We start from the raw sequence: 26,795 nt of genomic DNA, 5'->3' as shown, positions 1-26,795 counted from the left end.
GGATATCACATCTTCTTAATATCAGCGATTTTAGTGTTTAAGTCTTTTCTTTTTCTTCGTCTTTAGCCACTGCAGTTTAGCAAGGCAAAATAGACAGGTCTGTCTTCATTGTTAGAGACCTCAGGCAATTAATATTTGAGTTGCTGACCATAAGTTAGAGATCTATGAACTCTCACAGGTTGCACAGAGTTTGACCTCTTGTATAGAAAGTTAAAGCCAAGGTGCCTGGCCCTTACCTATTTTGTGATCAGATATCGCTCTCCTTTGTTAGGTATCAACTTTCCTTCCTTTTAAGGTAAAGAATCTCTTAACAAACCAGAGGGCAATGCAACTGTTTTACATCTTGAATGTGGTGGTGGTTGCACGACTGAACATGAGTGTCAAAACTTATAAAACTATCCATTTAAAAGGCTAGTTTTTACTGTACTTAAATTATACCTCAATTAAGAACACCACCAACAATTTGGTTTACTAACATGGGAAAATGTGCAAAATACAATCCTAAGCTGTGGGGGGGGGTGTGTGTGAAGAGAATGATGGTTACATTTATAAAGTTTATGTAGATATACTAATAAGGAGGAGGAAATCGGGAGAAAATATGTTGAATAAGAGATAACTTTGCTTTTAAAAATCTTTTGTAATCCATGCTATGAGTTTTGAAGCTGTAAATATGTCTTAAAGCTGAAAGGTGTTTCTTAAAGTGTGTAGAGCTATACACTTAAAATTGGTCCACTTTATTCACTTTATCTGTCAATTAAAAAGTTTTCAAAGAAGTCTTAAAGTTCTGGGTAGTAGTCGCAGGGGTATATATCCAAATAAAAAAAAAATCACTTAAAATTTGTGCAGTCTATCGTATATCTCAAGAAAACGAAAAACAACAAAAAAACGCCCAAGCCCTGAAATTGAAACTATGCTTGCGCTATGGTGCACTAGCAGTCAAAGACCACCAGTGGTCAGTGCACTAACTCACCCCCAGGCCTCCGCTCCGTGGGGTAGCCGACCACCAAAGTACCTGCTCCCAGTGGCCTACGATCCCGCACAAAAGCCCACAGCTTCCGGGCACCCTCGGCCTTCCGTCCCACCACGGGGAGAGCCGTGGACATCCCCACCCCTCGCGTCCCACTGCCCGTCAGGGAATCGCCGCCTCCGGCTACATCTCCACTCCATTCCTCAGCGGCCGCACTGACGTCACTGCCCCGCCGCTCCCTCTCGCGCCGCCGTTCTGCCCCTCCCCCTTTCCCGGCGTGCGCCGCGGTGAGGCTCCTCGTCCTCAGCTTCTGCCTGTTGTCCCAAGATGGCGGACACAATGAGCCGGCGCCGCGCCGGTTGGCCCTGAGGCGACTGTGAGAAGGAACGCTCCGCGAGACCCCGTAGTCCCGGCAGAACAGCNCGCCGCCGGGCCCCGCCCCAGCCCTGCGCCGCCGCCGCCGCCTCCAGCAGCCGCCGCCATGAAGCTGACCGACAGCGTGCTGCGGAGTTTCCGCGTCGCCAAGGTGTTCCGCGAGAACTCGGACAAGATTAACTGCTTTGACTTTAGCCCCAACGGCGAGACGGTCATCTCGAGCAGCGACGACGACTCCATCGTGCTCTATGACTGCCAGGAGGGCAAGTGAGTGCGGCGGTGGCCCTGGGNAGCCCCCACCAGGGCCGCTTCCATTCCGAAGCTGTCCAGGAGACCTTTTAAAAATAATAATAATAATAATAATGAGAGTGATACTAGCATCATTATTATTTTGTATGCTTTCGGCCTCCTGGAAAAGTGCTTCCGCGTCTCTTGCCAAACCCCACCTTGACCTTGACCTTTAAACGCCCGGTCCGCCCACCTCGGCCCCAGCAGGTAGCTTTCCACCCCTCTGATTCCGTCAGAGGTGCCTGTCGGCTCTGGTCCCCCCGCGCGGAATCGCAGAGGCTGCCCTCCTGCCTCAGTCAACAGCGTCACAGCTCGCTCTCTCTGCCCTCGGTGACCTCGATTCAGCCCTGGCACTCCGCCCATCCCCTGCCCCTCAGCTTCCCGCGGCCTTGTACCGGAAGGCCGCGTGGGTTGCCGTTCTTAGCTGTCAGGATTTATTTGTTGTGCCTGTTTGGGCCCCCTGTCTTTTTCCTTTCGGGTCTAAATCATTCTCTTACTCCCTCAGACCTGATGCCCACATCTGTAGTTAACTTTTTAACAACATAAGAAACTTTTCCTTTTTGCCAGAAAAAAACTAACTTGGCTGTCCCATCCCGACCTGAATGGGAACCTGCTGTGAAAACAAAGAAAGCATCCCAAAACAATTTTATGTTTCCTTTTACTTTTTTTTAAAATTACACTTTATGGTCCACTTGGAATTACCAAAATACAGGGTCTGATCGTGAAATTTCTGTGTTGCCCACTGCACTGCATCTCTGTAAAGTCTTTTAAGCACATTTTGCCTTTTTCTCTGGGGACCTTGTCAGCCCCACCTCACCCTTTACAGACCTGCTTTACTTTATCCTTGCTAAATTGTGAACTCCTTTGGAGCAGATACTGGCTTAGGCTAGATTTGATTTCCCTCAGTTACCTTCTCCAAGCAGGCTTGTGGATATGTGGTTTAATTCAATGGCTAGCGGTTTTGTCAGATTTCATTTTGTTACCTAATTCCAGATCTTATTTTTTGAATCCTTGGGGTTTTCTCTATCTTTCCCAACTGTTCCTTTTGCCTTTTGTTTTGTATTAAAACTAATGCCTTCTATAAACTTTCTTTGGAACTTGTCTCTTCATTTGCGAATTTGGCTATCTAAAGTAATGTTGTTTTGGTCTAGGCTGTATCTTCTCCCCAGTTTTTTCCCCCTGGGGGCTATAGAAAAGTATTATGTAACTGGCTCTGGATCTGCCTGCAGTATGCGGAAGAGTGGCTTATAGTGGTGGTCCTAGGGGAAGAGAGAACTGTTAGCTGGACCAGTGCTGAGTTGAGTCAGCGTTATTCATTTAGTAGATGTATTTCTGTCCAGGTCTGGCCACTTGCATCAGCTTGAAAGGGAGAGTAACATATAGAGCTGGAGTGGGGATTAGGGTCGCAGGGTCCTGGGACTAGAAGGACTGGCTGCCTTGAAATGTTTAGTGCTTGTGCACAGATTAGAACCTCTTCCTGGAACCTTGATGGAGATGTAGATTCTCATTCAAAGAGATGAAGGTTGTGATAACGTTTCTTAGTAGTTTGTTTCTAAGTGTGGCCTAATTTCTACTTGTTGGGAGCAATGACAGTTGACTTGAAAGTAAAATGTTAATTTTATGATATACAGTTTATTTACTCATGTAGTTTTTACATAATTACAAACTAACAGAAAAGTTCAGCAGCATTTCAGAGATCCCAATTATCATCCAATAATCAGTTACATTTTACCCCTTTTGCATTATAGCTCTCTGTGTTAAGTATTTAGGTATGTGTTTTTTAACGAACCATTAGGGAATAAGTTGGAGGTATCAAGCCCCTGATCTCTAAGCACTTCAACATGGATTTCCTAAGCACAAGGACATTCTTTCATACAACCTGGGCACAGTTATCCAAATTAGCGAATTTAGTATTGATATAATAGTATAGGCTACTCTTAAATTTTCTCTTATCAATTAATTGTGACCTTATTTCATTTTGGTTTATGGCAAGGGAGTGGCCTGGTAATTAGGAGACCTGGGTTCTAGTTTGGCCTTGTGACCAAACTAGACCATTTGGTATGTGACATTGGTTAGGTCATTTCTCTGAATATTAGACAACCTCTTTTGACTTTAAGAGTCCATGATCCTAAATGGTAACGTGAAGAAAAAAATGTGCCACTAGTATAAGTCAAACCAACATTGGTAGAAGAGTAGTGTTTCCTTGGAAGTCATGGTATCTCTACTAGATGGTACTAAATGTTAGAATTTGGGAGTTTGAAAATGGCTAAAACAAGATTCTTTATACTTAATATTTTCCAATTTTTTGTTCCTTTTGTCCACACTTTTGTTCACCCATTGAGTGATTTTTCCTTGAAAGACTATAAAACATATTATCTGCTAGGTGATGAAAATTATTCATAATATTATTTATTCATTCCTGATCACCAGAATCATAGTTTGTGGAAAGAAGCTTACCAAAATATTCATGGAAAATGTGCATGGGCTTAGTAAAGATCCTCTGAAATGGATAAAAAAATTAGGCTCTTGTTTTCAAACTAGGAAGTGATAGGAGGTAAAAAATTTCTGTTATTAAAAATAAACCTCAGGTTAGTGTTTGAGACAAATAGGCCATACATAAGTGGAACTAAAAACTTCCTTATTCCATACCCTTTAACATTGACTCTTCATGATATGTCTTCACTATTGTAGACCAAATTATTAGGATAAGTAAGCTTCTTTTTCCACGTGTAGAAATAAAGTCAACTATTTTTTGAGAGCAAGAACACATGTATGTGCGTGCATGTACTCACTCACTGTTTCCCACCCAGTAAACCCACAGCAGAACCCAGGGTGGGGGATTCAACAGGGTAGCCTTTGAACTGATCTTTTTAACTAAGCTTTCAGTTAAAGGTGAGAATGTGGAAAATTCAGTGTATTTGGAGTGAGAAGTCTTGTTAGGTAATGGGTTTTGTGTAGGGAAACCCTTGACCTCACTGATGTTAACAAAAATTGAAAGTGCAAATATGTGACTTATTAAAGATGCCTGGGTAATCTGATTGTTTAGCATCTAGGTTTCATTGAGAGGGTGAACTTTCTTTTTCAAAATTGGAACTATTTGTAAACATCTGTACAGGATTGACGAAATCCTCCTATACCTTAATGTAGAACATTGTGAAGCTTTTGGTTAAAGATTTTGCTAAGATCAGTTTTAGTTTGATCTTTGATTTTCAGAGTTCTGTAGAGGAAGACATTGAAGGAACTTCATATTGATTTGTAACTCCTAGCTTAGAAGTATGTGATTTTACATTAAAAAGAAAAGAACCGATGACTAGTTTTTTCTAGGGAGAATCAGCCTTGCCTTCTAAAAGCCTCAGTAAGTACTTTGGACTTGTAGAATAAGAAGGATAGATAGTTTCTGCAACTGCAAGTTATATTAGGAAAGACCAGCAGTTTTGCATCTGGTTTCAATTTTGATAAAGCATTTCTTCTTAAGAAAAGACTATATTTCTAAGTGAATGGCTCAAGAAAAGTTTGAGCCTCACTAATTTAATATATTCCCATATCCCTCTTTGTCATAAGTTATGACTTGTGTTTTGTGTGCCTTTGTTTCCAAGAAGATGTACTTTTTCTCAAAACTTACTTTTGAACATTGTAGTAAAGACTCAGTTGAGCACTCAGATTTACTTCCACTTCCTAACCTCAGTATTTGGTGTTCAGAAGTGAAAGTCTTTTGCGCTTGATTGATTCCATTTTTCTCTCGTTTGGAAGAAATTCTGTTTCTTTCCAGTGTTAGAGCTTCCAGAGAATTCTCATCCTTGCCACATCATTCAAATTCTTCTCTTTATATGAAGATCCTAGATTTTGATGATGGAGGATTTTGATAGTTTTCTTTCTCTGTCTATTTCCTCGTCAGACCAAAGAGAACCCTGTACAGTAAGAAATACGGCGTGGACCTCATCAGATATACCCATGCAGCAAACACAGTCGTTTACAGCTCTAACAAAATAGACGGTAAGCAAGCTTTTTTTTTTTTAGGAAGTAATGGTTTTGGTTTCTTTTGCTAAGTAGTTCTTGGAATCTTTGTGTGAATATTTCTGCTTTGCTTAGAGTTTCTGTAATTTAAAAATATTTTCTTAAGATGTTAGAAATTGTTATGACTGAAGGGATGCCGGAAACAGCCACCAATACTTTGAAAGACTTGAAGTATGAAAGGTCTCTAGATTAGAATGGAGAGTGGGTATAGGAAGCAATGAATTATATTTATAGTCTGTACTAATTTAAACTTGAAAGAATACTTTGAACAAATAAAAGGAAAGTACTTGACATACAGCAAGTGGCAAATAACCACCAATGTTTGAGCTGTGGTAGTTTAGGGACCGTAGATGAGTTTTTGGTATAGCCTCTACTTTTATGGTCTGTGTCATAAAGGACAGTGTATTGGCCTTAATTATGTTTAATTTTAGGGACAATTTTTATTTTTTTATTTTTTATTTTTTTAAATATTTTTATTTATTTCTAGGAGAGAGAGAGAGACAGCGTGAGCAGGGGAGGGTCAGAGAGAGAGGGAGTCACAGACTGAAACAGGCTCCAGGCTCTGAGCTGGCAGTCAGCACAGAGCCCAACGCGGGGCTCGAACCCACGAACCGCGAGATCATGACCTAAGCGAAAGTCGGACGCTTAACCGACTAAGCCACCCAGGCGCCCCTTTAGGGACAATTTTTAATCTGAATTTTGTCCCTTTTCCATTTTACACTATTTTTAAAGATTTTATTTTTATTTTTTTTAATTAAAAAAAATTTTTAATAGTTTATTTTTGAGACAGAGCATGAGTAGGGGATGGGCAGAGAGAGAGGGAGACACAGAATCTGAAGCAGGCTCCAGGCTCTGAGCTGTCAGCACAGAGCCCGACAGGGGGCTCAAGCCCACGAACTGTGAGATCATGACCTGAGCTGAAGTCAGACGCTTAACCGACTGAGCCACCCAGGCACCCCCTAAAGATTTTATTTTTAAGTAATCTCTGTACCCAAGAGTAAAGAGTTATTTTTATAAATTAAACTTGTGAATTTCTTTATCTAATAAATGATTTGTTTTTACCTGCATTCCCCCTGGGATAAGTCATTCTCAGTTGACAGTTCATCTTGGTAATNCAGGGGAGGGGCAGAGAGAGGGAGACACAGAACCCAAAGCAGGCTCCAGGCTCTGAACTGTCAGCACAGAACTCGACGTGGGGCCCCAACGCATGGACCGTGAGATCATGAGCTGAAGTCGGACACTTAACCGACTGAGCCACCCAGGTGCCCCTGCAGTAAGATTTTTCTAATGTCATCCACAAAGATCACTTAGATTGCTGTTTTGGCTGTGCTTATCTCAGAGCAGATAGGCAGAAGTCCTTTTTTTTTTTTTTTTTTTAAATGAGACTTTTCTGCCTGTACTTGATTTTAGTAAGTATATCATCTCTACTTTTCATGCCTCTATTTCAGAAGTGGTTTTCTAAGTAAAGCAGTGCAATTGATGCTTTTGGACAAGAATATAAAACATTAGGATCCTGAGGAAACATATCTGTGTGATCACCTGAATGACTGGTATACTTCTTCTGTTGGGGTGATTAAATGTGAGGATTCTCCAAATATGGTGCAAAATGAGGCAAATGTGTGGCACTTGCAGCTTTGCTGCCAGGCCTCTGCTGGGAGGATGTTGCCTTTCCTGTCTCGAGTGCATCCTGAAGAGTTCCTCCAACGCTCCGTTTCCTTTTGCCTGATTCCAGGCTGAGGTAGTAGTTTGTACAGTTTGAGGGTCTATGATACCACCCGGTACAGGAGATAACTGTACAGGCCACTGCCTTGCCAGGAACAGCGCACCAGCTACTGAGTGGGGCGGAGAGGATGGCGACTCCCTGCTCATCTCTGGGAAACCAGGTAATGGGGAGGAAAGTCTTCTTCTGCTTAGGGCAGGTGAGTAGTTACTAGCAGTAGAACAACCAGGAAGACTTTGTAGTTGTCATTCTAGAACTTTGAAGACTTTCAAGGAAAACTATACAGAGTTCAGTTTTGGAACATAGGACGAGTGCGGTTTTCCCTCTCCTGAGTTAAATGCCCTCTTATTAGAAAGTACCCCTGTGAACAACTAGAATGACTTGGTGCTTTCAGCCTCGTTCTGTGTTCTGTTTGCCTCTAGAATGTTCTTTCTGTGCTTTCCTATCTGTTTTGGCACCATTTCCTATTGCTTCTTTTTCAACAATTGCTTCTTATTCCTAGTCTTTTGCAGGGCATAGTACTTTCCAGTTCTGTTCTTTATGACACTTCATTCCCTTTCCACTGCCATCTTTTTTGTTTACTTTTTCAGGTAGAATCACTTGGTTTTTAAGAGTGTTTGTCTTTTTCTGCCAAGCACAAATCTATGATTATTCCTTTCTTTGATATTGACAGAATCTCACAGCTATGACTTACTGATACATTCATAAGTTTGATTTTTAAATGTTTTAAAACTTTTTAACCCAAGTTTCCTGATTTGTTCTTTTGGACACTTTATTATTATTTTTTTTTAACTGACTTCTCTGATGCACAAGCTACCAGTGGGTAATTGGTTAACTTAAAAAGTAGTAGGACATTACTTCTCTTTCCATTTGTTCAGTTTTGATGTAAATTATATATCCAGTTAAAATTTAGGTCCCTAATACACTGTTGGAGAACCCTGGACAAAAATAGTATGCCAGAGTTCAGCCTGATCCTCAGTTTAGCATGGCTACTTAATTCTTTGAGCCTGCTTCCTCAGTGGCTACATGTTTTTCTTTAAGGCTTGCCATTCTGTGGGCACTAAGACTATTGTATTTTGCCGGGGTGGTGCAGGCAGGGTATATTTGCAGGACAGGTTGCATTGTAACTATGCAGAAGCCAAAGATTGGTGGTAACAATGATTTTAAAAATTGCTCTCTATATGCTGTCAATTTAAGAACAAACTCTCCTTTTGAATTATGTGAAATCTGTGGTGCCCATTCTTCAGCAGTGGCGAGGATTACTCAGACTTATTTATTCACACCTTGCTTGAGTTACGGAAAACAATGAATTCTTTGACCTTGGCCTCAAGATGAAAATGTACAGTAATTCCTTTAAAAGTAATAGGATTTCATCATGGCTTATTTGTCTTCTTACAGATACTATTCGTTACCTGTCCTTGCATGACAACAAATACATCAGATACTTCCCTGGACATAGCAAAAGGTAAGACCCAAATGTTACAGACGTAGATAGTTGTTTTACCCCTGAGGTTACCCAGAGATTAAGGGAGAAGAGAGATTTTATTAGTGAACTAAAGCTAGTTCCTTACTGCTGTTTGGCATTCCTCTTAGTCTTCTCTTGTTAACTCTCCCTAAAACAGCCAATACTTGATTAACCAAGGTTGTGTGGAAGCAGGGGCAGGACTTCATAGATAAACTGAGATCTCAGTTAAAACATAATTGGGGGAAAAGTGGATTAAAGATACTCAGTGGAAACCTGTGTAGTACAAATTACATTTATCATTGAGGAACCCCAATTATCAGATGTCCCTTAACAAAAGGACCTGTGAGGCCTCTTCCACTACTGGCAGCCCCATTTCAGTAGGGCCCTACTCTACATAAACATGCTCCATGTGAAGATCTTAATGAGAGTGGAAAAAAATTAATAAATAAAATTGTCCTTTGTTACTTTTGAAAGTCCAGAAACTTGTTTCCTTACTCTATTTTGGAATGCATTTTGTTTCTGTCTCCTACCCCAACTCCCCCAGTGTTCTTTCTCCAATTTTTCAAGTTTGGGTTGAATGTTGAGCACATTTTCCTTTGGATGATATTTTAATCACTGAAGGTATTTCCCCCTGCTTTTGTTTACAAACATACATTAACCCAGTACAACTTGGAGTGGTATGGAATCTTGACAGGAGACTGACCAAGAGCACCCAGATTTAGGCTGTTGATTGGGCAGAACATACCTGTGTTGCTGAAGATGAGAGCTGGCAGCTGGTAGTTACTGGGTAGTTCCAAACAAATGATGGCTTGTGATAAGTAGATGTTTTTGCTTGTTTGTAGTCAAATTAATGTTCACAAATGATTTGAGTTGACTGTAGTTGTTTGAAATTCTTTCCAGTCTTCCTGATTATCCAGACTTTTGATGTCCTGATTCTTAGGAGATAACTTTGTTTTTCTCCTAAAAAAGAAAGAACTTTCTTTTTTCTTTCTTTTTTTTTTTTTTTTAAGAAAATCAAGCCATCCAAAATGAGTTCTTTTCAACTTCCTTGAAAAGAAATAGCCATTCTTCCTTGATAAAACCAACCTCCCTCTCTCTGCTTGCTTCCATCTTTAACTAGACTTCTCCTTGCTGCCTACAAACTTACTTGGTCTTCCTTATCTTAAATCTATTTCTTGAACTTATCTCCCACTCCTTTTTAACTGTCAAACATGAAAGAATCATCTGCATACTCCCATCTCCACCTCCTCACTCATTCACTGTTTAAGTCATTTGGTCTAGTCCCAGTGTCATTTATGGGGCTTTTTTCCAAGCTGTTTTACTTTTCTTTCCCTGCTGCCTCCAGTTAAAATCTAGTGTGTGTGTTGCGGTGGGCAGGGGTTGGGGTGTTGGGTTTTTTTGGCTTTTTTTGGTGTTAAGCTTCTCAGTAACTTTTTCCCCCCTTTGGGAGCTTACTTTTCCCATCTTGGTTCCACTCTTGCTATTCTTGGCTTTTCTTTCTCCTTTTGTCTCTAAAGTAAGATTTTTACTCCAGCTTTTCTTCCTCTCTCGATATTTTCTCAGATCTTCATCACTAATTTCATTCACCTCTACTCAGATGGCTTCCCAAATCAATATTTTTAGCCCTTGTCTACCCTGATTTCCAGACTCAATTTCCACTTCCAGGTTTTATGTACATCTACGTAGATGTCTCTTACATGCTCCCGCCTGACAGGTCCAGCGTACCATTTGTCATTGTTAGATGCTGTGGGCCGACTCCTCTCTGTCTGCCTCATGTTTCTTTATCACTGTCCCTTCTAATTATCCTAACTCAAAAGCCTCTGTTACTTGTTCATTTTCTTTCCCCTGCTTTCACATCTAGTGAGTTGTTAATCCTATTGATTCTACATAAGTTTAACCTTGTGTGTCACTCTCTATACTCTTTTCTTCTGCCCTGGCTCATGCATTTTCAAGTGAATTATTGTCAAATCCTGATTAAACTCCCTATCCCTCATCATCCTGCTTTAGCATCCTGTATTACAGTTCTGACCACTTCATAGTCTATCAGGAAACTTTAATAGTTCTCCACATCTGTCTGCCCCCTCCCTTTGGAGGCAGGCTCTCTGGCTGTGACTCATTTTCCCAATATTATCTCCCACCACTCAAGTTCAGGTGAACTCTGGGATGCTTCCTAAACATGAGCCTCATGCCTTCCTGTTTGGTACTTTTTCTGTAAAGGCATCTCTCATTGAAATCCTGTCCACCATATGTGCTGCTTCTTCCAGAAAAGCCTTCTCTGACCCTCTCATGGAGTTCACTGGACTGGACAGTTAAGCTTTCTTAGAATTGAGGTGTCTTTTTGTTGTTTCTGTTTTTGTTTTTAAGTTTGTTTATTTTGAGAGAGAGAGAGAGAAAGCAGTTCAGGGGCTGAGAGCGAGGGGGACAGAGGATCCAAAGCAGGCTTTGTGCTGACAGCAGAGAGACCGATACGGGTCTCAAACCATGAGATCATGACCTGAGCCAAAGTCAGACCGACTGAGCCACCCAGGTGCTCCTAGAGTTGAGGTTTTATTCTTCATTGTATTCTCTTTACCTCTCAGCATAGAGCCTTGTGCCAAGATAGACTTTCTCTGAGCTTTTAACCTGAATACCATGACATAAAATTACATGTCCATATGCATTCTGCCCAGTGTTTTATTACCATCGTAGCATTCCCAGGAAATTTTGGCTTATGGTATCTATCTTTCAATGTTTAAGTTGAGGAACTAATGGGGCGCCTGGGTGGCTTAGTCGGTTAAGCGTCCGACTTTCGCTTAGGTCATGATCTCGCGGTTCGTGGGTTCGAGCCGCGCGTCGGGCTCTGTGCTGACTGCCGGCTCAGAGCCTGGAGCCTGTTTCAGTCTGTGACTCCCTCTCTCTCTGACCCTCCCCTGCTCACGCTGTCTCTCTCTCTCTATCCTAGAAATAAAAATTAAAAAAATAAATAAATAAATAAAATAAAAAAAATAAGTTGAGGAACTAGTATGATTGTTAATTGAATTATGTTGGAAGAAATTTTCTTCAGGTAAAAACTTAAAAAAGTACATTTTCTCATTTTCTCTTCATGGCATAAATTTTAATTCTTTCCAGTGGAACTAAAATCTTCTGAACCCCTTTCAGTGTCATCCAAAACTTGAACTTCCTCTGTTTCTATATAAAAGATCCATTCACAAATGAGCTGTGCAATTTAGTCATCTTTTTGACTTCAAACTTTTATCAAATGAAACAGCACAACACCAGCATTTCCTTTATAATCTTCATCTGTGACACCTCCTATATCTGTGAAGTGTTTTACAGTCAAGCCAGAATGTAGAACTACTCTTCCATAGTAAAGAAGGAAGAGTTAACCAAGTATCTATTTCCACAAGGGCCTTTCCTATAGGTGGTAATGTAGAATCATAGGCAATATATACATACAGGTCATAGCTTGTGACCCTCAAGGAAACCTCTGTTGGGGCTGTGGTAGAGCCACATGCTGTCCTTCATTGCAGGCCAGGCCCAAATGCTTGGGAGGTGGCTGATGTCTTCATAGCAGAGGTGGCAGAGTGAGAATATGAGCAAAGGGGACAAGAGAGCTTGGTGCCCTGGGAAGAAATGGTTTTTAGTGAGGGACTCTTGGTGGTATAATCCTAAAAGGGGATCCATATGAGAAATACAGTGTTATTAGCAAAGGCCTGTGGCTTAGGAAGTGTGGTGCCCAAACCGGCAGTCTCACCATCACCTGGGAGCAGGTTCTCAGACCTACTGGATTAGAAGTTCTGAGAGTGGATCCCAGTAGTTTGTGTTTTTAATCCACCCTCAGGTGATGCTAATGGTACTTAGGTTTAAGACTGTTAGTGTAGTCCACAAAATTGTAGGTTAAGTAATTAAGACGGGGGTTTATTTGTAGGTTTTGTTTTTTAATTGAGATATAGTTTAGTGCCATAAATTCACCCCTTAAAGTATACAGTTTGGGTTTTTAGTATATTCACAGAGCTGGGCAACCATCACTGCTAATCCAGAACACTTCCATGACTCCCAAATAGAAACCCTGTATTCATTAGCAGTCACTCCCCATGCTTCCTCCTACAAGTTCCCTGTAACCACTAATCTACTTTCTATCTCTATAGCTTTGTTTGTCCTGGACATTTTTTATAAAAGAAATGAGACAGTTTGTGTCTTTTCATGTCCACTTCTTTCCCTCACCATGATTCCAAGGTTCATAACATGTTGCAACATGAATCAGTACTTCATTTCTTTTTATTATAAATATTTCATTGTACAGATCTACCACATTTTGTTTATCCATTCATTAGTTGATGGGCATTTGGGTTGTTTCCACTTTTTAGCTATAATGAATAATGCTGTTGTGAACGTATTGGTACACTTTTGTGTGGAAATGTTTTCATTTTTCTTGGGTATATACCTAGAAGTGGAATTTCTGGGTCATATAGTAACTATCTTTTCAGTTTTTGAGGAACTATAAAACTTACAAAGCAACTGCACCATTTTACATTCCAACCAGCAATGCATGAGGGGTCTAATTTCCCCATATTCTCACCAATACTTGTTATCTCTCTTGTGATTCTAATTATTGTAGTAAGTGTGTAGTGGTGTCTCCTTATCGTTTGATTTGCATTGGATCTTAAGATTTTTATGCTGTAGCTCTAAGTTTGTTTTTTCATTATATTATTTGCTTTTGGTTATTCCAGATTGCTTATATGTATATGTATATGTACGTTTCTTAAAAGGGCAGTGTTGGGAGAATAGGTATATATAATATAGCTAGGCAGGTAGAGTGGTTTAGAGTTCACATCTAATTTTTGCAAATATTTTGCTTCAACTCCTATTTATCTTGGTGCATTGCAGGGTGGTGGCCTTGTCCATGTCACCTGTGGATGACACTTTTATTTCTGGGTCTCTTGATAAGACCATTCGACTCTGGGATCTCCGGTCTCCTAACTGCCAGGTAATGGTACCTCATAGTAAAAGTTTGAGTGTTTTCTATGGTAGCCGCTATCATCAGCTCTTCCTCTCAAAGAAAGGAGAAGTAATCGTTCCCTTCTGAGATCACTGAGTCTTTCTAAACTTTGGAGAAAATCTGTTTTCCTGGTAGGTAGCTGGTAATTAAGCTAATACTCTAATTCAGTGCGTATTGCATTATGCTTTCTGGCTTTTGGCTTTTAAAACCATTTTTCTGAAATCTGTGAGCTACAGCTTTTACCCTCAAGGGATTTGTTTTTATTTGGATTCAGTGTCTATGGATTTGTATAGGTAGGGTAGATGAAACCAGTTGTATGGAGACCTGTTTGTAAAAAGCCTCATGTTAGGTAGGGTTTTTTTACCTTTTCCATTCTCTAGGTAGGCAGGTATCTGTTAGTGTCCCTTTGTGGGTTTTCATTGGAAAAAGTAAATTATATGGTGGTAAGATCCTGGGTTCATTAACTGTTTTTTTTATTTTTTTCATAGGGCCTCATGCATCTACAAGGCAAGCCAGTTTGTTCCTTTGATCCAGAAGGGTTAATTTTTGCTGCAGGTGTCAATTCTGAAATGGTCAAACTTTATGATCTTCGCTCTTTTGATAAGGTAAATCTTTAAGTCTTGGAGCTATCTTCGTATCATGGAGGTTTTGAAGGGTAAGATGAGAGTCTTCCATGGTAGAGGAGGTATGTGGTAGACATTGGAGAATGTCAGAGCAATTGTTCTTCCTTTAGCCCAAAAGGAATCTAAAGGGACAGAATAAGAATTGGCTCTGGCAGAAAGAATATTGATGGGCCTTTGGCTGCGGCTGCTGTTTTTATCATTTCAGGGGCCATTTGCGACTTTTAAGATGCAGTACGATCGGACTTGTGAGTGGACAGGACTTAAGTTCAGCAATGATGGTAAACTCATCCTCATCTCCACCAATGGCAGCTTCATCCGTCTCATCGATGCATTTAAGGGAGTGGTGATGCACACCTTTGGGGTGAGCTGACAACCTTTGAGCATGGCTGTTTCCATGCTTCTCCCTCCTGGGCTGAGAATTGTGGTAGCTGGTTGATAGAGACCAGTGGTTAGCCTTTACTCACTGATGGAAGCATGGACATGCATTTTCATTCTGAACATGAACTAACTTCTCTTGGATTCTGAGACATTCACTTCTCTCACATAGTGTCCCAGGTTTGGAGTTCAGATACAAAGTAATTCCTTGCCATAATAATTTTCTAGTTGCGCTGAATATGGAGTTGTGGGTGGGGTGAACTGTAAAGGTTGGCAGCCAAGTTTGGAACCTTGGTGGCACTATGCATCAAGAGGAGAGGGTTTCATGGAAAGGAAGGTGATATGTGTGCTGGGTAAGTGCTTACAGGCAATTATTTTATATTAGGGCTTTTATATTTATATTAGGGCTGTGATAAGAGAACTGTTCTGCTTTTTTTAGGGTTATGCCAACAGCAAAGCTGTCACTCTGGAGGCCTCATTTACTCCAGACTCCCAGTTTATTATGATTGGTAAGCTTTCTTTATCCCCCATGGGGGCTATTTCTCTGTACTGTGCATTTTTTTATTTGTATTTTTGTTAGTTTGAAGTAATTAAGATATTATCTATCCTTTTGGTAGATGTTCTCACCTATCTCACTTTAACGTGTAGTGTCTTTATTCTGGCTTTTGCAGTTCTTTACTGGGACCTGGCATTAATGCTGGTTGGACCAGCATAAGAGTTAAACTCCACAAGCACAGTCTTACCTAGTAATACTGACTTTCTGATTTAACCCTGCATTTGGTTTTCAGTGGCTCAGTGTTGGTGGGATGTGATGGTATTTATTCCCCCCCCTTTTTTTTTAAATTTTTTTTAATGTTTGTTTATTTTTGAGAGACCGAGCACAAGCAGGGAAGGGGCAGAGAGAAAGGGAGACACAGAATCCGAAGCAGGCTCCAGTCTCTGAGCTGTCAGCACAGAACCTGATGCAGAGCTCTTAACCCACAAACTGTGAGATCATGACCTGAGCCGAAGTCAGACACTTAACCAACTGAGCCACCCAGGTGCCCCTTAGCCCCCTTTTTAAATGAGAAAACTGAAGTTAGAGGGGAAATGACTTGGTTGGGAACAAATAACTATGGTCAAAGTCAGTTTCCAAAGTGTCCTTTCTTCACTGCCCCCTTTTCCCTCAATTTCTGATGAGGACCAGGTCCTGAAGCTTGACTTTTCTCCAGATGTCTGTCTGTGTCTTTCCCACTTGTCTTTGCATTGTGCCTTCAATTGTTGTATTTTCCTTAATCATTCTTTTTAGGTTCAGAGGATGGCAAAATCCATGTCTGGAATGGAGAGAGTGGTATAAAAGTGGCTGTGTTGGATGGCAAACACACAGGCCCTATTACCTGTTTGCAGTTCAACCCCAAGTTCATGACCTTTGCCAGCGCATGTTCCAACATGGTATGTGAACATAGGAGATATCTTCCACTTAGGAGCCCTTTCCATTTGGGGTGGTGGGTGCTTCAGTGAGCTGTGTTCTCAGTAGTTGTGTGATAAGCATCCAAGTTCTTGTTTCTCAGCTGGTGGCTTCCCTGGTTCGACATCTATTATTTGATCTCTGGTTGGACTAGGTTTTCACTTTCACTTTTGTTTCTGTGATCTGGGATCACCTCTGAGCTGCTGGGAGAACTCAGGCCTGTTTTTGCTCTGGTGCCTGGTTTTATGACCAAACTACTTGGGACTATGCCTAATAATCTTTTGGCTTACTTTGAACCCGCCTATTGTGGTTGCAACCTCTCTGCCATTTCTTTCAGTTTATGCCGAATTCCTGGGAAATTCTTACAGTTGATTATAATTTACTACTTAGAATTTTCTCTAGGTTTCTTATCTTCCTAGGCAACGCTAGCAGAACAGTGTCAGTGTGTCTCAGCCTCAGGTTTCTTTTTAACATCCCTTAAATATACCTGGGTATTTGAGGATGAGGGATTTCACTACTAGCCTACCCAGAACACATTGCCCACCCTGCTCTTTTGTTGTTTTTGACATTGAGAAAACAGTGTCAGAAGGAAATGCAGCGAAACCAGCTCAGTTCCTCTCACTTTTTTACAGCCCAGGAAGGAGAGGGCTTGTTGGAAGTCACCTGGCAGATCAGCAGTGAGGCCAGGTTACCCAGATACTCCCCTCCCCAGACAGCTCTTGTGTGTTTTCTTCCCACTGGACTGCTGGGGTGGAAGGTAGACTGTGCTGGAGACAGAACCAGCTTACTTTGGCAAAGAGGGGGAATGTTTTTCCATAGATTGCCAGAATTGATTGGTCACAAGGGAAGGCCACCAGTCAAAATCCTCCACTGTTGGGGCCAGCACCTTGATGATAGGGGTCCAGTGGTGGTAAGAACTCTCAGTGAGGAGACAGGCTTGGCTTTTAAAAGTTGACTTATGTTTCTCCTTCCAGGCCTTCTGGTTGCCCACTATTGATGACTGACCTTGGTGCTGCTCGGCTGTTTCTGTACAGTGAGGGTGGCCAACAGGAAAAAACTCAGAGGGGACTGAGATAATGGATCAGATCATTTGACCAGGCTGGAGAGCGTCCTTCCACATGGCCTTCCCATGGATGTGCTGTACATCTGCTCAAAAGAAAAAATTACTTTGCTGAGGTTCTTCAGAAAGACTGTTGGTGTGGCAGATTCTGTCAGGACTTAGATTTTCCAGCTGTCAGTGCACTGAGCTCCTCCAGAGGAGTGACCAGATTCATGATTAGGGTATCCTGGGGCCCTTGAGACGCCTTCAATTTTGAATGTATTTGCTGCTGAGGAGCCGGTGAAGTTAATTCTGCACATCCCTTCTCCCACCCCCATAAATGCATGGGAAGCCACGGTTCTGGTTTTGAGATGCTAGGGCAGCTCAGCATCCCTTGCCCTCACCCTGCATGTCTTGTTACTGGGTCTCCCTGTGTCATTGTTGCAAAATTCCACACCCATCATGTTACTTAGGTGCCAAACATTTACAGAGATAAGTCTTCATAGATCTTGGGGTCAGAAAGGGACAGATAAACAGAAAAGGACCTTGCTTGCCAGGAAGCCTAGCGAGTTAGTCACGTGAGGGTGGGTGATCTGGGCACACCTCAAGGCTCTGAGTGTGGGTGAGAAGTGGCCCAGGAGCCTGAGCGGGAGGGAAGTCGGGGTTGCAGGTGAGTTCCATGGCTGGGAGGTTCAGCAGTAGCCTGGTGTGATCCCCCATCATGAAGACAAACCTGCAGTCTTTCTGGGTGCCTACCAAGCTTGGTTTTGTACAAAAGCAAGGTGGGAGTCTATTTTTGTACATGAGATACATCACGCTTTCCTGTGGGCCAGTATTGTGGAGTCTGAGTTGTTTACACTGATGCCTTCCCTGCCCACCACAAATTGTGTACAGAGTCTCCAGATGATACCACCCCTCCCCCAGCTCCCAAGCAAGAGCTGGATCTAGGCCTGTGTTATATGTTATATTTAGCCTTTTTATATATGATATGGGGTTTCTGTTGTTTGTATTTTAGCAGTGTGTACACCTTCATTTAAATATATCCGTGTGTGCATACATATATATGTATATGTATGTATGCATATATATATTTGTATATAAAATATCTGTCATTTCTCAGAGTTCAGCAGAAGGAGGTGGAGTCCTGCAGCCCGAGAGAAAGACTGCATCCTTGCTAATAGTGTTTGCCACAAGTGTTAGTGAGTCTTTCCTATTACCCTTTTTTCCTTTGGGAGACAGAATGAAGCAAAGCTTCAAGTGTTTGCTGTTCCCATGGCAGCTAAATGAGGGTCTGGGGGATAACTTCCCTTGTATTCCTCAAGCCGCACTTTGGGGCCCTCTCTGCAGTATTAGCCCCCTTTTTGCTTGGTGATGCTCTGTCTGCGCCTGTACGTGTGTGACAGTCACTTTTGCATGCCCTTTGTGTCTGGCTTCCAGCATCTGGGGACAAGATGGTGGAACCAGAGCATTTTCAGGTTTGTCTGAAGCTTCTTTTCCAATTACAGGTCATTCCTGTTTACCTGGTATGTCTGCTTTCTTCTTTTCCTTGCCTTCTCTCAGAAGAGGGGAGAGGTCCTGATCAGGGTTGAAATGACCTACAGCTGGCTCATGGCCTTTGCTTCCCCTGCATGGCCTTCTTAGAGCAGGACCAGTGGCATGTTATCTCACAAAGTTCTCAAACATTTAAGCAGGTCCTAGGTTTTCTGCAGATACAGAAATGGGCTCCACAAGGTTATGACTTGCTCAAGAATACATAGTTGCTAAGGGGGAAGCAAGCCATTAACTGCCTTTGTTCAGCATCAGGAATAGGCTCAGCAATTGCCAGCAATTACTGTTTTGTTTTGTTAGCAATTACTTCAGACTGGTTTCTCAAACTTAAAGTGCAAGGGGCATACATCTTTCCAAAACATAGACTGGAATCTGCAGCCTTTCTGCAATGCCACCCACTATACATAGCTCTGCCTTCTCAAAATGGAGGGACTTTTAGAAACCAGATGATCTGAGCTATTACTGCCGACTTCTGGCTCTCCAGTGGGGAAAATTCACGGTAGGAGTAACTGTTCAGAGAGTGCTTGAGACTGGGTTTATAAGAAGGGCTGCATAATAAACACCCCTGCAGCCAGAGCAGTCACTTGCCTGTCAGCAAGGAAGGTGATTTCTCGCGAGTTCCTGTGTGTCCATAGCTGAGGTACCATGTTCTTTGAAATATGCCCCCCACTGCCCCTCTTTCTAGGGACATATGGCTACAGAGTGGCTCCTGAGTTGGGAAGGAAAGGGGAAAACTACAGCTGGAAGCGACTGGAGGTGATGTGGTGGGAATAAAGGGAGCAGAGGGGCTAGGGCTGCAGGGGTGGAGCCAGGGGTGCTCTAAGCTCTAGGGTGGGAGGGACACACCACATTCTTCATGAAGAGTCCTGGCCAAAGCCACCGATTTGTGTGGGACACTGCACTGCTCAACCACCAGCCAGTGGGGTATTTTTTATTTTATTTTTCTAAGAAAAAACTTCCCTGTTGCATTCATAATTAATGCTTATTGAGGAAATTTGGGAAATTTCAAAATGAATCAGTTTGCCACCCAATGCTACCACTGTTAATCTTTTGGTGTTAAATGTTCCTCTAGAAATTTCTGTGCATAGATTTTTGGTGTGTTTACATAGTTGTTATTCTACTGTATATACAATTTTATGTCCCTTTTGTACTTAACATATAAACATTTTTTCCATGTTATCAGTTTTAAACAGAAGTTTATGGCTGTAGCCTCTCCGTTGAGTTTCCATAGCATTGTTTGCCAGGTTCCTAGAGTTGGGGGGAGGGATGGGTTGTCTCCTGTTAGTCCTCCTGACTCCCCTTCGGACTCTGGTAATGCTGTGTGGATGGACTGTTCAGCTCCCTGGGACTGCCCCTGCCTGCCCTTGGTGACCAGGGCCTGTGAGCTGCTGGGAAGGACCTCAGCGCATAGCAGCCTGGGTCTCCTCAACCGCACACTCTAATAAGCAGCCGCAGGGCCAGAAATGAGGGACTGGGAAGAGCCAACCAGTCTTGGTCTTCAGACCATTTGGCACATACCTCAGGCTGCCTTTCACCCTTCATTGTACCTTAACCCTTGATTGGATCAGCAGCCTCCAGCTAGAATAAGGTTTGTCCTGCCAGGCTCTGGCTTCTGTGGGGCGAGGGTAATGGAGCCCCTTCTTTTGAGGCTCTTGCACCAGTTCTGGCAGAGGACCTGGCCAGTAGCTTGGTAACCCACTGCCTGGCTGGTGAGTTGGCAACTCCTAGAGCCTGTGCACCAGCTCAGTATCCTCAGAGCCGCAGGACCTGCCGCCTGCCACTTTGCCCATGGTCATTGGAGGTTAGCCAAATATGAGGAGCAGCAGAGGGAACATCCCAGCTTGTGAGTGGTAGACTGCTGAAGGAGGGAGCGCATCAACCTCTTCCCCCTCCCCGCCGCCCCCACCAGCCTGGTGGGAGGGCTGCTGTAGCATTTGGCTCTACTGAGCTAGAGCCACACACGGTTGACCCTGCAGTCGCTCCTGTCATTTGGCCATGCTTGCAGGTGAGAGACGCACTGTACCCACTCGCTGGGTTTTGGCCTTGTGTGAGGATTAAGAGCAGGCAGTGGGCTGGGTCGGAAGCAAAGCCAGCAGGCTGCAGGGCCAGCTGCCTCAGCAGTTGATGTGGGTGAGAGGCAAGTACAGGCTGCTGCCCACACTCTGCAGGGGAGAGTGGGGGGGGGCAGGGGTGGTTGCTGAAGACAGAGGAAGTAAAACTGCAGGCCTGTTAAGGCGCACTCCTGCATTTGCCAGCCGCCTAGCTAGAGCAGGCCTGGAGAGGCTGCCTGTTGCTTCTGGAGCCACCAGTCTGTCACGACCTCACTGGACAGATAGAGGACCAAGAGCACTGAGCTGCGGGACAGGACTGTGAAAAAGGAGAGATGTGGTAGTTTTTCCTGTCTCTTCCCTGGAGAAGGTATATAGGAAATGGAGTCTAAAATGAGCTAATCAGGAGGTGCCTGGCTGGCTCTGTCAAAAGAACACGCGATTCTTGATCTCAGGGTCATAAGTTCAAGCCCCACGTTGGGCACGGAGCTTAAGGAAAATAAAGTGGGCAAATTAAATAAGGGGCGCCTGGGTGGCTCAGTCGGTTTAAGCAACTGACTTTGACTCAGGTTGTGATTTCACAGTTTGTGAGTTCAAGCCCCACATCAGGCTCTCTGCTGTCCATGCAGAGCCAACTTTGGATTCTCTCTCTCTGCCCCTATCCCAGTCACATACTCCCTCTCTCTCAAAAATAAACATTAAAAAAACAAATGAGTTAATGGGCAAGAGAGGGGGTCTGAGGACCTCCCCAATAAGTTAAACATTAGTTTTACCATCAGTTCTGCTGTCTCCTAGCCCATGTCTCTCCTAGCCCCAGTCTAGGGTATGAGTTGCCTGGTTAGAATTCATCTCAGTTGTAAACTAAAGTAGGAATGCATCAGGGGAGTTTGGTAAGGCTGAGGTGAGAAAGGTGGTCACCTTGTAATTCAAATACTTCTGAGCACCTGAGCTTTGGCAAGTGCTAGGTGACAGCAGTCTTGTGGGGAAAGTGAAGAACTAAGCTGCTCATCAAATACAAGCCCTGGAGCCCTGAGTGACATCTCCAGCTAATTCTTGCTTCATAGAAATTGGCATTGGCATTTATAGAATTGGCCAAGTTATATGCACCCCTTCTGGTACATCAAGCCCCGAGTTTACAGATGGTGGTAGAGACCCTTCTGTTCCCTGGACCATAGTTCTCTAACGGGGGCTCACTTACATTGGGAACTAGGGAGGCCTGCAGAAAAATGCAGTCCTGACTACAAGCAAACCTGGAAGGTGGAGCAAAGACTGATTCTTTGAAAAATAAGGGCAAAAAGTATACTATAATGTCAAGCTTTACAGTAATTCATGATTCACAAGGGCTCTTCCACACACACACATTTTTTTTTTTAATTTATTTCTGAAAGAGACCGTATGACCAGGGGAGGGTCAGAGAGAGAGGGAGACAGAATCCGAAACAGGCTCCAGGCTCTGAGCTAGCTGTCAGCACAGAGCCCGACGCGGGGCTTGAACCCACACACTGCGAGATCATGACCTGAGCCAAAGTCAGATGCTTAACCGACTGAGCCACCCAGGTGCCCCCACAAACATTTAATAATAGGGAGGTGATGGGGGGCAACAAAACCAAAGGCATTGTTGGGGCATCAGCCGAGGGCAGGGCTGGGGCCAGGGAGGAGTGGTCACAGGACATCCCCCCTCAGCAAACTGGGCTCCTCTTGCTTCTTTCTATTCTGCCCCAACTTTAGTCCCAGGGCCTGTGCCTCACCTCCAGTGGCAGAGGGAAGCAGGGCAGGACCTGAGCCCAGGGCTGATTCAAGATGTCTGGTAGATAGGAAGCTGCCCACAGCTTTCCATAAGGCACCATGCGTGGGCTTTGGGGGTTATTGAGTAGATACCTTGACATTGATGATTTAGGAGACCTGAATCCAACAGGCTTTTCTGCCCCTCCTGGCATTCTTGGCCAGTGAGTGCCCTTAGTCTGGCTGTTCCCATCTGGGAATAGCACTGGGCTGCTAAGGATCCTGTCAGAGGAGCTTCACGTGGGTTTCCTACATTGTAAAGGGATGTTACCATTGATAGTGTGCTCTTTCCTGCCTGCCGAAGAGGGGTCCTGGGCTCTCCATACTCTTCCAGGTTTGATTGCCTGGTATAAATGCTCCCCATGAAATGGGGGTGGGGGAGTCAACCCATTGTATCTGGGGGCAGGGCAGTTGGCCTGCTGTTGACCATGGTGGAGGGATGCCCAGGCTACACGTGGCCTCAGGGTGATTCTGGGATGTGGTGTCTGAATCCTCAGTGGCCACTGCTCCTTTGGCCCTGGCTGTGCAAGGGAATCACGAACACAGAGATGTCATCGTAGGACACCTGCCCTTCCTCTGTGAGACCGTCGTTCTTTCCCTGTGTGCTGTGTATCAGCATTTGGGCCAGCTCCGAGAACCTGTGGGGACCATCTGCAGATGCACTTTGGGGCCAAAGCAAAAAGGCAAAGCCAGCCCTCAGGGAGAACTTGCTGCACAGGGCTGGATACAAGGGGACTCAATGCAGTCCAGCTGTGGGGCCAGGCAAGCTACAAGCATGAGAGGGCCACAGGTTGGACCATGGAGATTTTTGGCCCCAGAGATTTCTGAACCCAGGGATTTTGGGGACCCACAGTCATCCCCAGACACTTGAGACAGCCCCGATCCTGACCACCTGCCCTGAGCCAAGCTCATTGTCAATGCTGTCTTCTCAGCCATAACTACTTCCTGGTGTTGCTGCTGACACCGACCCAGGCCCAGGCAGGTCCCCAGAAGCTCCAGTACCTGTGTGGGTCCTCTCGGTTGCCAGGGAGGAAGCTCCTCACTAGCCGTGCCACCTGCTCATTGGATAGGACATCCCAGAGCCCGTCAGTTGCCATGACAACCACATCCTCCTCCTGCAGCTCCAGCTGGTCCACATCCAGTACAGTCACCTGCAAGTTAAGACTGAGGATCCTCAGCACTCCCTTCCCGGGCTCCCGCCAGCCTCATCATCTGCCTTTCTGGACAGACGGAAGCTGGTGTGGGCTGTTGCCCACTCACCTGTGGGACAGAGAGCAAGAAGGGCTTGAGCTGAATGTCTGTGTCCAGGACTCTGAGCTGATGGTCTCCCAGGCCCCGGGAGACGGCCAGTGTTCCCAGTAACCGAGCCTGGGGACAAAGGAGATGTGAGGTGACAGCAAACAGCCCCAGAGAATGTGCAAGTAAAGTACACAGAAGTGTACTGTGGCCCTTGGGTGCCCTGGATTGAGGGACAACCATCCTATAGCCTTGGAGCAAACCCTATGACCCCAGCCATGGCCCCCATCAAGGGACAAAGGAGCTCCCACTTCTGCAGGGAGCAGTTTAAGAGGGGTTCTTAGAGGGCGTCATTCACTGACCTGCCTCCCCTGCCCATGGATCAGTGGGTACTTGAGATCCGACTTCTCCACACACTTGTAGCTCCTACCAGGAGCAGACCCAGCATTAACCCAGGCCCTACCCACCCCTCATCTCCCCACAACACAGAGCCCACCATGCCCAGGGGGAAGAGGACTGCCCCAAGCCCACACACTGGGCCTGACACCAGGGCTCTCCCCACTGTCTCCCAAACCCTCTCTGCTCACCAGCCTCTCATGTGGTGATCCCGGAACAAAACCTTCTGCCCTAAGTCATCCCCCTTCAGTCGCCGAGGGAATTCAAGTCGGGTGAACTCACCAGCCAGAAGTTCAGGGTAGACAAAGGCCTGGGAGTAGGGAGGAGTGCTCAGATGAGGCTCTCTCTGGTGGCCTCTGGTGACCCTAGACTCAGGAAGTAGGGCTCCATAACCTCCCTCTGCCAAAGGCACCTACCAGTTGCTGAATCCTCTGCCGCTCAGTCTCTGGGGTAAACTCAGAGCTCAGGGGCCGTACTTCATCTTTCCGTACCAATATGGCCCTGGATGGGGTTAGGGAGGAGAAGGAGAGGTCTGTGGAGTAGGCTCCGCCCTCACTCATGACCTCCCTCCTGTTGGCCCCTCCTCCAGCCACCAGGAACCAGCTCAAAGCCCCCCATGACTACCTATGGCCTGCAAGGAAAAGGCTCGGCCCTTGGACCTAGAGCTTGAGGTGTCTGCCCTCCCTCGAATTTGCTGTCCACTCATACCTTGACACACCAGGTACACAAACAACTCAGCCAGTCAATCCCCACTTCCGTCCCTCCACGTCCAGCCCCTTTTCACTGTCCCCACTGCTTCTGATGCCTGCCTGCCCAACCCTACCCTCCAGGTCTTACTCACCTGCTATCCCCGGCATTGGCCACATACAGCTTTCCCTGCAGGGACACAGCCACCAGGGCTGTGCAGCCGCCCACCTGGCCTGAGGCCTCCAGCTCCCGCCCGATCACCTCATCCTGGGGCAAACAGAGGTCACTTTAGCTGCTGCTTGTACTGCCACCATACCACTCTGTCCCTAATCCCCACCCTACCATTCACTTCCCCACCAACAAGCCTGGCAGTCTCAACCCAAAGTCTAGCTATGACTCCAGGATGCCTGTGGCTAGGAGATCTAGATATATTCCTTGGGAGGGAAGGAAGTCCTATTCAAAACTGAGGACGGGAAACCAGCCTCCGCACCAAGGAACATCAGGGTGCACAATGTATGATGCACATAAGAACACCTAGCACAGACTAGGAACTGGATAAAAGGGAGGGGTCAGTGGTAACAATGATGACCGTTACTAACAGACCAATCAACCCAATCTTGTCCTCCCAGTGCAAAGATTCAGGGAGACCACCACTGTGTGCAGGGACGTCCCACAACCCAGCGTCCCACCACAGGTGCCCGGTCCCTTCCCCAGCCAAAGGCCACACTCACACATTCCTGGAAGGCACTCTCCAGAGCCCCAATCACCAAGTCTTCTGCCCTAATGCCCTTCTCTTCCACAAACTGGGGATCACTGGGGCAGATGCTGTGGCCGCTGAGGTGCATGGGGGGCTGAGTGGCCACCATGCCCTCTACCACGGCCTCCAGCTGCCGGCGGAGGCAAGAGTGCAGGGTGTTGGCAGCCAGGATGGCTGCAGCTGGCCCACCATGCCCATCAAACAGTGCCCAGTAATGACCTGTCAGGAACTGTACAGGAAGGGCTTGGTGTCAGGCTCTGCCTGGCTTCCCCAGTTGTCCCCCAGCCCGGCACGGGAAACTAGAGCAAGAACCGGTCCCGGCTTGTAGAGACGGGTTCAGGCCCAGCTGCACTCACCTCCTCTGGGCACAGGGTCAGCCACTCCTGGTCCTCGTCAGCCCCAAACTCACATCTCCGGATGGCTAGCTGCCCACAGGCCGCCTGGTCCTCATTGAACTCAGATTTCTCTGCATTGATGATTCTGAGGCCAGTAAGTGATCAGAGACCCTTCAGGGACACACCCATGTCCCCATGGGCAGAGACCAGAGCTGGTACACAGGGGGAGGAGCCCTACCTCTGAAGCAACAGCTCCTATGCTGTCCCTGACACACACCTGTACATAGTGTAAAGTTTCCTAACTGTTCAGTAACCTCAGAGTAAGACAAAACTCAGGGCCCAGCCCCTCTGCGCTGACCTGGGCTGAGAGGTGAGGATGCGGCTGTCCGAGGAGATCTGGGGCTCCGTTGCCTATTCTCCACCCCGTCTCAGCCAGATTCCCTGTCCCGCACAGCACAGGCCACAACCCAGGGTGAGGCGCTGCGGGCGTGTGAGGAGTATCTCCAAAGCCCGCAGCGCGGAACTCTACCCAGGGTCCCTGCCTCACCTTGGAAGCCCCTCATCTTCCATGTCCTTCCCAACTAGCGAGCCTCCCTGAGAGAGTCTGGAGTCCCAAAGAAAAGGCTGTGGTGGGGCCGGAGGAAGCTGTCAAGGAGTCCCAGGTGAGGACAGGAGGGAGGTAGCCACAAGGGGGGAGGGGGGGGCGGGGGCACTGG

At 45.3% G+C, this 26,795-nt stretch overlaps 2 protein-coding genes across 3 annotated transcripts; one reads left to right on the top strand and one right to left on the bottom strand.

The window, feature by feature from the left end:
- Nucleotides 1–1,393: 1,393 nt before the first annotated feature.
- WDR82 (WD repeat domain 82) lies at nucleotides 1,394–20,034 on the top strand. The gene is made up of 9 exons (XM_077763416.1): nucleotides 1,394–1,609; nucleotides 5,526–5,623; nucleotides 8,763–8,829; nucleotides 13,696–13,795; nucleotides 14,296–14,412; nucleotides 14,636–14,791; nucleotides 15,245–15,314; nucleotides 16,094–16,236; nucleotides 17,227–20,034. The coding sequence occupies exons 1-9, from the start codon at nucleotides 1,449–1,451 to the stop codon at nucleotides 17,254–17,256; spliced, it is 942 nt and encodes a 313-aa protein (XP_077619542.1). The 5' UTR covers nucleotides 1,394–1,448; the 3' UTR covers nucleotides 17,257–20,034.
- A 2,210-nt stretch (nucleotides 20,035–22,244) lies between these two features.
- PPM1M (protein phosphatase, Mg2+/Mn2+ dependent 1M) lies at nucleotides 22,245–26,735 on the bottom strand. 2 transcript variants are annotated; one of them, XM_077763414.1, is made up of 10 exons: nucleotides 26,627–26,735; nucleotides 26,101–26,224; nucleotides 25,719–25,973; nucleotides 25,142–25,254; nucleotides 24,717–24,801; nucleotides 24,492–24,610; nucleotides 24,267–24,330; nucleotides 23,929–24,036; nucleotides 23,671–23,819; nucleotides 22,245–23,306 (listed from the first exon to the last, which is right to left on the bottom strand). In XM_077763414.1, the coding sequence occupies exons 1-10, from the start codon at nucleotides 26,647–26,649 to the stop codon at nucleotides 23,162–23,164; spliced, it is 1,185 nt and encodes a 394-aa protein (XP_077619540.1). In that variant the 5' UTR covers nucleotides 26,650–26,735; the 3' UTR covers nucleotides 22,245–23,161. The 2 variants fall into 2 exon arrangements, with proteins under 2 accessions (XP_077619540.1, XP_077619541.1); XM_077763415.1 differs by lacking the exon at nucleotides 25,719–25,973 and having other exon boundaries at nucleotides 26,627–26,734.
- Between the last annotated feature and the right edge of the window lie 60 nt (nucleotides 26,736–26,795).

The sequence above is a fragment of the Crocuta crocuta genome, unplaced genomic scaffold (genome assembly GCF_008692635.1).
Source record: "Crocuta crocuta isolate KB4526 unplaced genomic scaffold, BGI_CrCroc_1.0 scaffold1079, whole genome shotgun sequence".
Taxonomy (NCBI): Eukaryota; Metazoa; Chordata; class Mammalia; order Carnivora; family Hyaenidae; genus Crocuta; species Crocuta crocuta.
The sequence above is the reverse complement of the archived record's forward strand: the minus strand, read 5'-3'. Positions and strand labels throughout refer to the sequence as shown.

Bases quoted from the DNA above. Each gene is read 5' to 3' on its own strand.
- WDR82 (XM_077763416.1), top strand. From the start codon at position 1,449: ATGAAGCTGACCGACAGCGTGCTGCGGAGTTTCCGCGTCGCCAAGGTG. The intron at 1,610-5,525 runs GTGAGTGCGGCG...TTTCCTCGTCAG, and splicing joins TATGACTGCCAGGAGGGCAA to ACCAAAGAGAACCCTGTACA. The intron at 15,315-16,093 runs GTAAGCTTTCTT...CATTCTTTTTAG, and splicing joins CTCCCAGTTTATTATGATTG to GTTCAGAGGATGGCAAAATC.
- PPM1M (XM_077763414.1), bottom strand. From the start codon at position 26,649: ATGGAAGATGAGGGGCTTCCAAG. The intron at 26,225-26,626 runs GTGAGGCAGGGA...TACTGGCCTCAG, and splicing joins GAAGATGAGGGGCTTCCAAG to AATCATCAATGCAGAGAAAT. The intron at 25,974-26,100 runs GTGAGTGCAGCT...CTTCCTGTACAG, and splicing joins TGACCCTGTGCCCAGAGGAG to TTCCTGACAGGTCATTACTG.